Source organism: Gigantopelta aegis, chromosome 4 (genome assembly GCF_016097555.1).
Source record: "Gigantopelta aegis isolate Gae_Host chromosome 4, Gae_host_genome, whole genome shotgun sequence".
In the NCBI taxonomy this organism is placed as follows: Eukaryota; Metazoa; Mollusca; class Gastropoda; order Neomphalida; family Peltospiridae; genus Gigantopelta; species Gigantopelta aegis.
The window spans coordinates 78,661,319-78,676,549 of record NC_054702.1 but is presented as its reverse complement, the minus strand read 5'-3'; the positions used below and the strand labels follow the sequence as shown (position 1 = coordinate 78,676,549).

Genomic DNA, 15,231 nt, shown 5'->3' with positions numbered 1-15,231 from the left:
ATGTTCAATTTTTATTTACATTTTTAGAAATTAATAAAAATTCACAAATTCGAAATTTCCAAACTATTTCTGTATTAGTTTGTGAAGACTGCCCCCAGAGAATCTTAGTACCAAGTTTCAAAACTATCCAATTAAAAATCTAGGACAAGAGAGACTTTGAATTTTCAATTTTTATATTTTTAAAATATTTAATAATAATAAAACAAAAAATTCAAAGCATCCAAAATATCTGTCAATTAGTTTGTGGATGGTGTCCCAGAGGATCATTGTACCAAGTTTCAAAACAATTCAATACAAAGTATAGAAGATACTTAGTAGTCTTCAAAGGAATTAAAGTTGATGGGTGGATGGACAGTTGCCTGACAAATCAGTATTAAAAAAGCTCTGCTGACAAATGACATAGCAGAGCTAAAAATCATTTACTTATACTTTAAGTTAGTATTTATAACCTCATTTGAATTTGAAATGAACAAGTATTATTATATTGCTAATTTTAAAAATCAGTTCCATTTTTTACACCTTAAAGGGACAGACCCTACTTTTTAAATACTAAGGCATATTTTTCACCTAGACCCTAGTTTCAATCTGTAAAAATGGACACTAAGTTTGGTTAATTTACAAATCTGTAACAAATTTGGATACAGCAGAGTGAAACAAGAGTCTGTGACATTGAAATACCCTTAAAAATAGATTAAAATGTGACAACATAACCGTTACATCCTAGACACATGTGTGTTTTTAAAAATATGAAAAATGCATTTTGTGGTATTAGAAACACCAGGATTACCAGAAACACTTTGGTTATACCGAAATGGATAATCTAAACAATAAAATATAAGTAATGTTTGACTTAAGTGATCATAAACGACTTTAATAATGAAAAATATGCCTTAGTGTTTAAACACTAGGGTCTGTCCCTTTAAACAGTCATGATAAATAACATAAGAATTTTGGGACATCAAATCACGTATACAATTTTTTTTTCATAACACATAATTATATTAGTATTAATTTAGAATATTCTTCCCACCTCCTCCCTATATAATATGAACCCATTTATATTTACATGTAACTCTACACTAACCAATGATTAACTTTATGCATATATGAATTGGTTTGTGAATCTACTTCCATGTCTGTAACAAAGGTAAGCCATATGAAAAGAAGCATGTGTTTTGATGCTTGTGTATATATCATTTATGCATGAACATAAATATTGATCCACTGATATAATTATTTTACTTGACATATTTTACTTTCATACTGAGAGTAATGTACAGAAAAATGTGTTTTATGTCTGAATTCAGAACTATATTGACACAATAAGATTTTCACATCCCCTACCTCCTAAGGGTTCATACAAACAAACTATACGTGCCTTATATATTAATATTAATATTTTTGCTAAGCTTATAATAAGCCAATGTTCTCTTTTCATAAAATACATTTTCTGTATTTTGTACTGCATGCATGCATGCATGCATGCATGTCATCATACATGTTTTTTTAAAGCCTTAACAATGAAGAACACCGAGTCAGTTTGAGATCTGGGAATAGTCGCTACATGCACATACACAAGGGTAGTGTGTACTCAAGCACTACAGGGAACACACAACATTCAGAGCAATGTGGTCACATGCATATGGAAATAAAGGCACAAGAAATTGTGAAGCATTCCCCAGACTCCAATATACTGATTAACATCCATCTAACAAACCATGCAGCCAATGGCCAGCCACTAGACGCACATGCTGTACACCGCATGATTTGTAACAAATAATTCAATACAATACTCAATTTGTCAATACAAAATTACTGAAACACAATGGTTTGATTGTTTCAAGGTGGATATGTTCATAAGGTTGGCAGTAACAAAACGTTGTGCAGTTACTGTTGCTGTGTTAATTGTATAAATTGTTCAACACAGAACACTGATTTCTGCGTAATCAGATGACATTAAGAAATTTCGTGTACCAAGTATTGTGATCAACATAATATAAACATACGGTATGTAGTTAGGACTGCCAAAAGAAAAATGTAATTCTTTATAGTTTAGGATTTCTGTCTCTTAGTCTGTAGGGGCACAAACTCTTGTTAAGACTAAAGACTGAAGACTAAAGACTGAAGTTGTATTCCTATCCTAACCATTAACAAGATATGTTTCTATGAAACCCACCAATGTTGATTTATGACACAACTCACCCTTATCAACAGTCAATTAACCTACTGTAGTGTTAATTTCCATACTGACTGACTAAAACACTGTCTTTAAGTACTTTGCACAAAAGAGCCATTTTTCAATAATAATTTTTTTTTTAAATCGAAATTTCTCTTTTTTCGTATGAGCCTTACCCTGACAGCTCTACATGCACCTTTAACCAATTTGTCTATTTCTTTTGGCAATCTTAGAAAGCATTATAATATTACAACAAGCATGTCAGATTGTTAATCTGGGAAAGAACTATCATATTATCACAAACATGTAAGAGTTAATTTTTTATCTGCATGCAGAACACTCTTTCGCCCATGTTAATAAGTGAGTCAAAACTGTTTGAGTCTGGGAATGTTCAGCAAGCAAGTTAATAAACAAAGTCTCGGGCAGACAAACAGACTGAAATATATAGACTAGCTTGTTGAGGCAGGGTGTACCAGTAGGTGCTTTGTCCGGGGCGATACTTTCTTCAATGCATGGACAAGAAGACTCACTGCTAGACGAGTTCTCGGCTTCTGAGGAAGACATAAACCAAATATACACTGCAGAGCGAGCCTGCCACGCACCACCTGACAGGGTACGTCAGTCGCATCCAACATTCACAACCAGCTACACCAGCTCGTTCGACAGTCACTAACACCCTTTTATAGACATCTTTATGTAGATGTTATTACATACATTACACAAATAAAGCAGGAACACCTTTATTTATCTATTTATTCTGAGGTTCGTATCTTAATGAAGTTACCTTTACAAATCTCAGTAATGCTGTTATTATTACAAACATTACATACAGAGACATAACACCTTTATATAGCTACTTATTCAGAGGTTTATATCTATCTTAATGAAGATACCATTATAAATACAGTACCAGTAATATTGTTATTATTACATACATGACATACAAACCATAACACATTTATTTATCTATTTATTCAGTGTTTCATTACAAATACCAGTACACATTTTGGGGTTTTATATTTCTAAAGATATTTATATATTATATAAAAAGGCTTCATAGGTTGATATAATATTTAAAATGATAATATAGGTCTGCATATCATTGTTGTATCTAGTTATTATAATGATTACATACAAACATAATTACATTCAGACTTGTATAAATTCTAATGCAATTACCATGTAACATTTTTAATTGGCTCTGATTTAAACTGAGTTTAATGGTTTAATTTTAAATATATCCAGTATGAATATAAAAGATTATGCTATGGTATTGAATAATGCAATAGATTGATTTAAACTTAAATAATAATTAAATTAAATAAAAGATAGATTATTTATTCTGAATCATTCAATACAAATGTATTTGTGCTGGAGTGTCATTAAACATTAGTTTGTAGGTTTTTTCATTCAATCACTCTCATTCACTTTTATATTTACCCATTCACTTACTCTATTACACAGTCTATCAATCATTTTCCAAAGATTTAAAACAAAAGTGGCAAAGAAATTATCACTTTAATAAAAATTGCCTGGCACTACCATATTTGTTTCCTGGGGTCAATTAACATTATTAAAAAAAAAAAAATTAAGAAATTTTAAATTTATTTTAACACATGTGCTTTCCTATAATAGTTCACATGAAACTAGCAGTGTAACAAACATGTGCACTTTTAACAAACATTGGTACACTAACATTTGTGGTTATTAATTAGGGAAAAATCATTATTATTATTGCAGGTCCTTGTGCCAAATGCAACAAAAGAAACTGTATGGGATGTACATATTTTAGTGTTTTTCTCAAAATGATAACATGCTGGTCCACGGACTGAAAAACAACACAAAAATCATATCACACTAGTGCACATGGAATACTATGCATATAACACTAGTGCCCAACAGTAATAATCCCAAACAAGGACAATAAACACATTTCTGGAATGAGTATAAAAAAAAATTCCAGCAGATTAAGCATGTATACAGAATTATATGTCAAATTAAATTTGGGTTCAAACGTTATAAACTGGTATTAATTAAAACAAGGTACCCATCACGTTCTGTCAAACAATAAAAATACAAATCAAACACAAAATTAGACAAATTAAGATTGAAATTCACCATAACGTTAAAAACAACCAATCTTAGTACATTTTACACAGACAAAACATGTATGTATAGACATTATACACAGAGAATTTCTGAATTCTAAGCAATGCATTCTCTCCAGAGTCTAGTCAGTTTTAAGGTCAGTATAATATGAATGGGCAATGAGATCATATAATCAATGTGCAGCAGAACAGGCCTGTAGAAACCTATTTTAAGTTACCTTCACAAGAGCCATGACACATCAACATTTTGAGCTTCAGTAGTCAACAAATCACATTTCACATTGAACAAAGTTTAACATGTCCATAGGAGACTTGCCCTGAACACTTCCATACCTGTACCTTACAGTAACTCACCTGTGATTTATATCCTGAATGTGAGCATCCTAAATATGAGTACACTCAGTTCAAATATCAGTCTTACAGGCCTGTTCACTTTTGATATTATTTTCTAAATTTTACTAAATGGCAAACAATGTTTATAGATATAGAATAATTCAAAACGTAAACAGAATAGTTATGATTCAGCAAATCTCCTATATGTGACATTGTATTCAAAAGTATACTTTTATCATAAAATATTTGTTTTTAAAGAACATTGATAAGCTTTTTCAACAGAAATTGATTCACCACTGCATAATGGCTGAAGGAGTGACTGCCTTATAACCCCATTAGAATACACTAATAGTACAGCCAATGTATATATTTCTTGTTTGCCGATATAGCATATCATTACTGTTCACAAACATAATATTTCATATTAATCAACCAGTTAAAATTATCAATGTCCATTTGATTGCAAACATACATGTACATATGTATAATTATTAAAAACAACCATAATACAAATATATATAATCACACAGTATTTGTGTTGTATAAATCAATGAAAATCAAGACTCGACAACTAAAAATAGCACCTTCCTTGTTATCTGTAGCATACATGATAACACTGAGCAAACCTTACAAATATGATAATATGTTCATCATAGGCATTTTTCACTGAACAAAATATTAAACAAATTCAGTGAAATCCAATTTGGGAAATTTCTTTTAAAGGTGTAGAAATAAAATTGTTTGTTCACCATAGGCATTATTAGGTGTGTTTTTTTAAATCCCTAAAATCCCCTTTGAAAAATTTCTTTTCAAAGTGTATGTACATTCTGTGCTTTTTTGTAATAACCAAATGAAGTAGGTCCATAAAAGGGTTGAGTAAACCAAATCCATTTTGTGCATTTGTATATGAATAACTATCTGTAAAGATGGATGATTGGATAAATAGTTGGATGTGTGGGTATGCCAGTGGGTGGATTGATGAACAGACAGATGGATGGGTGGAAGTGCATGTACATGTGTAGTTAAGTGTATTACAAAATTTCACTAATCATTCTTTCATAAAAGCATTAAAAATTAATTGTAACTCACTCACATCTTTAAAACAATTATATCTTAGTATTTTTAGCTATTCCAGAACAAGGTTATGAAATCAAATATGGAATTAATTAGTATCAATCATTTACAAAGAATATTTAATATGCATTTAATTTATTACTAATATATTGTAATTTTTTAACCAGTTTTGTTAAACAACTCCACTAAAAATCATCAATAACAGAGCTTTTGCTGTTAATATAGAAACAGAATATATTTATTACAAGTTAAAAAGTTGAGAAAGTTGAGAAAGTTGCTTGCTGTTTATGATATATCCGACATTGTGTGTTGGTGGTATATTGAGCAGTCCTCACCGTTTAATGGTCCCTTCTCTCCAACTATTGTAGCTATAACATCAGGGTCCTCCACTGGTTCACTGTCCTCGTTTATCACACTTATTGCTCCCTTCTGAAACAACTCCAGTTGCCCTGTACAAAAACAAAAGACATTACATTTTAGTGAACTTATACAGTGAAACACCCCAAAACCAGACTCTCAGTAAACCAATTTGCCGCAAAACCTGATGTTTTTCACAGACCCTTATTAAATATCAGTAAATAACAGAATCTCTCCAAACCAGATACTCCTTAAAACCAGATATTTTACTTGGTCCTGTCGGTGTCCTAGTTAGAGAACTTTCACTGTAAAGTTGGGTTTTTTTTAATTCCACAAGTGTTTTCTTGATAATGTTGTCTTTCCAGATTATTGTTCAGGTTTAAAGATGTTCTAGAACTAAAATCAGGAAATATTTGTCATAAATTATATGACACAATTATAGAAGTGCATTTTATTTGCAATTACTGTAACTAGAAACATGAACAAGAAAGTAATGGCCCTAATAAATTAAGAGTAGAATTCCTTGATCCTTAAAACATTTGAATAATTCCGTGACATGTTTTTGTCCTGACAAATATCATAAATTTTACAGATTTTCTGATTTCCTACATCCATCTGAAAGTAAAAAATTATAATAGATGTTAATTTTAATGTATCGGTATGTAATGTATCTTCAACCTAATTCAGGTGTCTAAAAGAAAAACTAGTATCTTACTCTTCTCAACCTCTGGTTTTAAACGTTTGTTCTTGATGAGTATTTTTTTCTTCAACATGTTTGGTGAAGGAAGGGGTATATTTGGTTCAAGCTGAAAGAATAGAGAAAACACATGGTGATGTATGGTGAAGGAAGGGTTTTGTTTGGTTCAACTGAAAGAATAGAAAAAACACATTATGGTGATGTGTGGTGAAGGAAAGGGGTATATTTGGTTCAAGCTGAAAGAATAGAGAAAACACATGGTGATGTATGGTGAAGGAAGGGTTTTGTTTGGTTCAACTGAAAGAATAGAAAAAACACATTATGGTGATGTGTGGTGAAGGAAAGGGGTATATTTGGTTCAAGCTGAAAGAATAGAGAAAACACATGGTGATGTATGGTGAAGGAAGGGTTTTGTTTGGTTCAACTGAAAGAATAGAAAAAACACATTATGGTGATGTGTGGTGAAGGAAAGGGGTATATTTGGTTCAAGCTGAAAGAATAGAGAAAACACATGGTGATGTATGGTGAAGGAAGGGTTTTGTTTGACTAAAAGAATAGAAAAAACACAATATGGTGATGTGTGGTGAAGGAAAGGGGTATATTTGGTTCAAGCTGAAAGAACAGAGAAAACACATTATGATGTATGGTGAAGGAAGGGTTTTGTTTGGTTCAAGCTAAAAGAATAGAGAAAACACATTAAAAAAGGAAATGTTTTTTATTTAACGACGCACTCAACACATTTTATTTATGGTTATATGGTGTCGGGGAAAACACATTAAGGTAATGTTTGGTGAAGGAAGGGGTATGTTTGGTTCAACTGAAAGAATAGAGAAAACATATTATGGTGATGTTTGGTGAAGGAAGGAGGGTTTTTGGTTCAATTAAAAACATTGAGAAAATACAGAAAAGAGAAAAGAGAAACTCATTGTAGGGATATGTTAGTGAAGGAAAGGATGTGTTTGATTAAAGCTGTAAAGCTAAGAAAACCTATTATATGATTATGCTGATGGTGATGTATAGTGAAGGAAGGGTTTTGTTTGGTTCAACTAAAAGAATAGAAAAAACACATTATGGTGATGTGTGGTGAAGGAAAGGGGTATATTTGGTTCAAGCTGATGGAATACAGAAACACACTGTTAGGATAACCTTTGAAAGAATAGGTATGTTTTTTGAAGCTTTGAGGATAGAGAAACCTTATATACGGATGTGGTTGAAGAAAGAGGTGTTTGGTATAGCTGAATTAAAGAAAAAAGATATGGGGATATGGTTAAAATGTAGATGAATAGAGAAAATTCATAACGGAATATATATGTTTGAAGAAAACCTATCATCTGATTTTAGTGTCATATTTATAGATTCTATTAAGACTAATGAACTAGTTACTGTTCAAACAATCATAACTAATGTCAAACCCATATTCAGGTCTTGTAAAAAAAAAATCTATCTATCTATCTACATGTATATATACTCGCGGAAAAAAGTTCCTGTGCAACAAATAATTTCATATAGACTTTAATTTACTTGAAATCTGGTCATAAAAATTTCAGTAAATGAACGTCTAACCCCTCCCTTCAATATTCCAGCAGTGTCCTGTCAATTGCACGAGCTATTCATGTTAAGTGATCACAAGTTGCACTACTAGCATTCTTGGTCACGTGCACCTGTTTGACATCATTTTTCTTATCAGTGGACTTCAAAACTATTGTATGGATTCTCAACACTCAGAAAAATACTTTTGTTCGCATCCGATTGTCATCAATGTGATGTCACGCCTCCCACAAAATGAACTTCGAATGATGGGTATGATTGAGCTTAGAATGACACAAACATTGTTGCTAGTCATTTTGGTGTTCATTGGTGTTCGTCAGAACACTATGCAATGTCTGCTGAGATGTTCCCGACAGTTTAGGGATACTAGGGATTTTCCATGTTCAGGGAGTCGACACGTGACATCACGTTAACAAATCGTCAGTATTAAGGGGGTACACATATAGAATCATTTGGAAATGAAAAGTTTAACATCCCAATACATCCTTGAGTTACGCCAATCAGTGGAAGAACTGTACACAACCGATTAGGTGAGCACAAACTACGACCATGACTGTACATCAATACATTGTTCTGTTACATCGTCACCAACGGCGTACCAAGCATTGTGTAGACTGCACTTCAGGTTCAGAAGGCAGGAAAAGATCACTGTACTTAAAATTAACAGATAGATAGTACATCTATGTAAAACACAATATTTTTTAATTTTAAAAATATAGTTCTCACTGAAATTTAATGATGCACAGGAACTTTTTTCCGTGAGTATATATATATTATAGGTTTGTAATATTCTTCTTATTTGTGAATCTGAACAACAAAACCATAATGTCAAAACTGTATCTCTGCACAATGCAGTCAAATGGTTATTTGATTCTTGAATCTCTATCTAGTGCCTCATCTACAGCAGGAGATCCTTTACTGACAATACATCCTTCAGTCACAGCTCAAAGAGGACTGCCACTTACAGACTAGTTTAAATACTAAATGAAAACTAGCACAGGACAGAGCTCATTGTTGATAATGAAATCTCAAGATTTTGCTCACAGGAACATTGTCAAGTGGACGTTTTAGCAGTAAGTCTCCAAGTATATCTTCACAGTACTTTGCCATCTTGTATTGCTGAAGCTTACTGAAAATTAACAAAAACATAACTTAATATTATCAAGACAAAAAGGCAAATTTTCAATTTGTGTACTTTTTGATTATATTAGAGGTAGCTTTTAAGTCAAGGCCTTCTAAATAATCATGAACATAATTATTTTAGTCTGATCCAAATAACAACAGAAAATCATTGATATACAGGTCCACAAATTGACCCTTAACAAGTGATTAATTAACAAGAAAGAAGATCAAATGATTAACAGTTTCAGATTCTAATCAAAGTTCAAATATTACCTGTGAATGTTAAAGCCTTGCAAATTCAGTGAAGATGAATATATTATGTCCTTCAGATTTTTTTGAAGATCTAAAACAATGTTTAAAATGTGATATAACCTCAAACATGAGAATAATCAAAAGTTCAAAGCCCATTTGCTGATAAATTACACAAACCTGCAATGGTTTTCAAATGAAAGAATGACAGGACATTCTGATGTAACAAATGCTGTGTCTTTGATTGCAACTATCACATCCTGTGAGTGAAAACAAAATCAGTACAGACAAACAAATGAAAGCATACAAAACATTCAACATATTCATATATTCTGAGCTATAATATTAATTGTTAAATAAAAATATACAGACTTAGCATTTTCATGTATCTCAAAGTTAACTTTCTACAAATATAATGTTAATTATATATTAATTGCTTGGTATTAAAAATTGAGAGTAGGTTTCAGAGGGAAACATAAGACCACTGGTATACTTTAAAATAATTCAATATTTTAAATTATTGCATAAGTAACTGAAATAATAATAAAGGGAAGTCAAATCAGACATATCCCGGGTCAATGGATCATTAAAATGATTTGATTAGAATGGTATTATACTCATACAGGTTTTAAGAAACTAAGGTTAAGGAACATGAAAGAATGAATGTTTGACACCACAGCACAAATAAAACAGACTACTGGATGCCAAAGATTAATGAACCAATGCATGAAAAAATACAACTACAAACTACAATACAGTGTTGAGAACTGTGGTAAATGTGGTAAATAAACTTGTACATAGATATCTTATAATATATTTTTGATGAAAGAAAGAAGTGTTTTATTTAACGACGCACTCAACACATTTTATTTACGGTTATATGGCGTCAGACATATGGTTAAGGACCACACAGATTTTGAGAGGAAACCCGCTGTCGCCACTACATGGGCTACTCTTCCGATTAGCAGCAAGGGATCTTTTATTTGCGCTTCCCACAGGCAGGATAGCACAAACCATGGCCTTTGTTGAACCAGTTATGGATCACTGGTCGGTGCAAGTGGTTTACACCTACCCATTGAGCCTTGCAGAGCACTCACTCAGGGTTTGGAGTCGGTATCTGGATTAAAAATCCCATGCCTCGACTGGGATCCGAACCCAGTACCTACCAGCCTGTAGACCGATGACCTGCCACGACGCCACCGAGGCCGGTCATTTTTGATGAAAGTCAACCAACTTACTTTAAATAAAATATCAGTGCACATTGCCTTGCCATGAGTGATAATTGGTTCTTGGTCTTCATTGCGTCCATCCCAACAATCCAGCTCAACACATCTATAGAATGAAATAATATTATGTTACATAGGATAGTACATACCAAAACCTTTAATAAAACAGTTTTGGAACACAGTCTGGAATGGTCTCAACTAAAACAGGCCCCGCAAGGACACTAATACAAGGACACTAATACAAGGACCTATCACATATTTTAATTAGCGACTTAAATAATATTTGTTAATGTAACGTCATTTGTATATATGTTTTATGCCAAATATGTATTTTCTATTTATTCATGTACGTACTGTAATTATGTATTGCCTTTAATGAGGGCCTCAGGAAAGATTAACTTTTGCATTCTGTGTTACCCTCAATAATATTAATTATTGTTATTTTTATATTTAATTATTATTACATATTACATGTAGGTGACCACTCTAACATCTTGCTTCTATTACTGAAAGGTACATTCAATCAAAATGTTTATATTATCCAAAATATACTTTCATACTACTGAAGGCACAATTTGGAGTACTAATTATGCTTCTTTTGTATGTGTAAAAATAAGCCTGCAGAAAATACATGTCTATACTTTAAAAATATGCATTAAAAATTTATTATCAAAACCTAATATGCATCATATTGTACTGGTATTTCTGTTCTTTTGATAGTACAGACATTTTATAGAGCTTAATGAAATAACTCAACAGATACAAATACAATTTTGTCTGTAACAAACTTATCTCTCCCAAAAGATCCAGTGAGTGCACTGATCATGTGACTCATATCAGAACTCCATACAGAAGCTTTACTACTGACTTTTGGAAATTCTGCTTCAATGCAGAAACTAATGCTATTATAGATGGACAAATACAATTTTTCTCCACGTCTTGTAATGGTGATGAAAAAATCAGTGGTCAGTGTAAAAATTATCTTTACTGGCAGCCATTATCTTGTAATGGTGATGAAAAACTCTGGCAGCCATTTCTGTACAATTTAGCAAAGGAAAGGAATGTTAAACATTAACACCTCAGCACATTGTTTAATCAATGGTTCATAGGTGTATAACAGTAAAAGTGTGTTTTGTTTCATGACACCACTAGATCACATTGATTTATTAGTCATTGGCTATTGGATGTCAAACATTTGGTGATTTTGACCTAGTCTTAGAGAAGAAACCTGCTACACTTTTCCATTAGTAGCAAGGATCTTTTATATGCACCATCCCACAGCAAGGATAGCACATACCATGGTCTTTGATATACCAGTCAAGGTGCACTGGCTGGAATCAATCCCAAACCCACTGCGCATCAAGCGAGTGCTTTACTACTGGGCTACATCCTGCCCCTCCCCCCCACCCCCACCCCCGTGTATAACAGTAAGACAGCCTGACGAACCTGCATCCTGCAAGTAGCACCTGTCGATACATCTCAACTGCTGACCTGCCTCCAAATTGTCTGCCAACTAAGTAGGTGTTGTGAGATGAGTTGATGAAGTAATGAGCTAATGGCTGGTCCATATCCATGTAAATGTCTAGTCGGTCAAGAAATACTGGCGCATTTTCATCAGACATCAGATAGCGGCAAAACCCATCCAGACTCATCATTTCTGTAAACACAATCTCATTACACTGTAAAACCAATTATAGCATAATAAGGCCAAATAAACAAAAATGTTTGGTTTCTGTTACTAACAATTTAGGGTAGGTAAGTCATTATACAATAAAACCAATTATAGCATAATAAGGCCAAATAAACGAAAATGTTTGGTGTCTGTTACTATCAATTTAGGGTAGGTAAGTCATTATACAATAAAATCAATTATAGCATAATAAGGCCAAATAAATGAAAATGTTCGGTGCCTGTTACTATCAATTTAGGGTAGGTAAGTCATTATACAATTATTGCACAATAAGGCCAAATAAATAAAAATGTTTGGTTACTGTTACGTCCAAACAATTTAGGATAGGTAAGTTATTATACTGTAATCCAAACAATTTAGAGTAGGTAAGTCATTACACTGTAAAACTAATTATAGCATAATAAAGCCAAATAAACAAAAATGTTTGGTTTCTGTTACATCAAAATATTTTAGGGTAGGTAGGTAAATCATTACACTATAAAACCAATCATAGCATAATAATGTCAAGTAAATTAAAAATGTTTGATTTCTGTTACATTTAAATAATTTAAAATAGGTAGGTAAATCATTAGTGTAAAACCAATTATAGCATAATAAGGCCAAGTAAAAACAATATGTTTGGTTTCTGTTACATGTCTAAACAATTTAGTGTAGGTAGATATACACAAGTCTTTCACTATAAAACCAATTATATCGAAGGTGTCAAAGATACTGTTGAAGAACAAACACATTGCCACCACATAAGTTATTCCTTCCAATGAAAAATGTACGGACTGTTCTAGTAATGACCACATGACGAGGATGGGTGAGGGAAGTAGTGTCAAATAATAACTACAGGTGGCAGTAAAAGTGAAAAACACCAACTTTTGTTCTCCATCAAGCTTTACAAATATAGCAAATTATATAATTTTATTTTGTGAAGGGGGTTAAAACATAGTACCGTAGGGTATAAAAATAGCTTTCTTCCCTAACCATACCCATAACATGAGTACTCTTGGGAAAACTTAATGGCTGACTGTAAATTACCTTTCTTTGAATATTCTGGATCAGGTTCATATGCTTGAATGATACCTGAAGCACGATCTCGATTGTAAAATGGAAATAATATTTCATTTAGCCTTGGATCTCTTTGTCTCTGAAAATAAAATTTTGCATTAATTACAGTAATTATTTTCAAAATCAATAAAACCATTTGCATTGTGAGAATATGTTTAATGTTTTCTTTAGGTTACAAACCATGTATGGCTAAAAGCACTGGTTAAAAAAAGAAGCATTTTTAAAGTACATAATATATTATTATAAAGAGTGCACAAATATTATTAGCCATTTTCTGTAAATTCAATTATAGACTTTAAATTGATATAAAACAAACTTTTGCATTGTGAGAAAGAATTTAATGGGGATTTTTAGGTTACAAACCAGATATTCACAAATATGTTAGTATTTTTTTGCCATTTTCTGTAAATTCAATTAGACTTCAAATTGATAAACTGTCTATAACCATTTGCATTGTGAGAATATGTTTAATGTTTTCTTTAGGTTACAAACCACTTAAGCTAAAATCACTGGTTTAAAAGTATTTTTGCAGAAAATAATACATAGAGATCACAAATAAATAATTCAAGTGTGTGTGTTTGCTTTTCTATTAAGTTAGTACAATTAGCTATTTTCGGTAAAAACAATTACAGACTTTTATACTACAGTTTGTTTATTTGGTAATTGATATTTGAGTTTAACATTATTAACTCTTATCCACCCAGCTTTACAACCAGAAAATGTCATCATTGACCCAAGTTTCCAACGTGAAAAATATACCTACATGTTTGAACCTGAAATTGTAAAAAAACAATTAACGTAACACTATTTTGATGTGTGTCATAGTTTAGAGGACATCTTAGTGAGTCTAATCACCAAAATAAAATTTACAGAAGAACTTAATTATATTTTTTAAATATATTTTTTAAAAATCCTATAATCACGATCCATGATGTCAATGTTTATGCTTTCACAAAGTTTATTTTCACTTTCAATCGACGACGAGTAATCTCATCCATCATCTACTTCAGTCTGTATTTTCAGTTATTTTCAGTGAAGTCATCCTTTACAAATATTCAGTTTTCATTTAATAATAATATCTAACATGTTTTAAAAGAAATAATTATTCAAATAGCAAGAAATCAAACCCATGTGTACGTTACGTCATCAGTAACGTTTACACAAATTTAGACCGTTTTTTGTTTTCTTTTCGATATTGCAATAACAACTCAACGTGTTTGATTGTCATTCTACTATGTTCTAGCATTCACAGAATGAAGATACATAACTCCTGTGAATGTTGACAACTGTGTTTACAAAAACCGGTCGCGCCTCGACTATACTATGCTAGTTTTGTGCATCACGACTGCAGTTGAGAATGGGAGGGAAAGAGTTAAAAATAATTGTTTATTAACACACTTTCTTTTTGGTTAACTATAATTAAAAGAAACAAAAATCTGTTTAGTATATGTTTTGAATTACATTTCATACTTACTTCATTAAAAAAGTCTATTAACTGGGACTCTGTGAGGTATTGTTTATTTTTGGATCTGAAAAACAAAATAAACAATAATACTCATTTTACATCCTGTTTAATTCAATAAAATATGTAAAAG

General features: G+C 31.9%; 1 protein-coding gene across 3 annotated transcripts in view; it reads right to left on the bottom strand.

Moving 5' to 3' along the window:
* The window catches only part of LOC121371160 (1-phosphatidylinositol 4,5-bisphosphate phosphodiesterase beta-4-like), a 142,928-nt gene that overhangs the window by 34,411 nt on the left and 93,286 nt on the right, over positions 1–15,231 (bottom strand). For 2 of the 3 annotated variants that reach the window (XM_041496836.1, XM_041496837.1), the window contains exons 10-18: positions 15,111–15,165; positions 13,607–13,715; positions 12,337–12,547; positions 10,903–10,996; positions 9,845–9,924; positions 9,338–9,422; positions 6,764–6,854; positions 6,027–6,140; positions 2,650–2,727 (exon numbers count right to left, since the gene is read on the bottom strand). In XM_041496836.1, coding sequence (XP_041352770.1) covers positions 2,650–2,727; positions 6,027–6,140; positions 6,764–6,854; positions 9,338–9,422; positions 9,845–9,924; positions 10,903–10,996; positions 12,337–12,547; positions 13,607–13,715; positions 15,111–15,165 — 917 coding nt within the window. The remainder of the gene's footprint in view (positions 1–2,649; positions 2,728–6,026; positions 6,141–6,763; positions 6,855–9,337; positions 9,423–9,844; positions 9,925–10,902; positions 10,997–12,336; positions 12,548–13,606; positions 13,716–15,110; positions 15,166–15,231) is intronic. The other variant, XM_041496838.1, reaches the window with a different exon arrangement.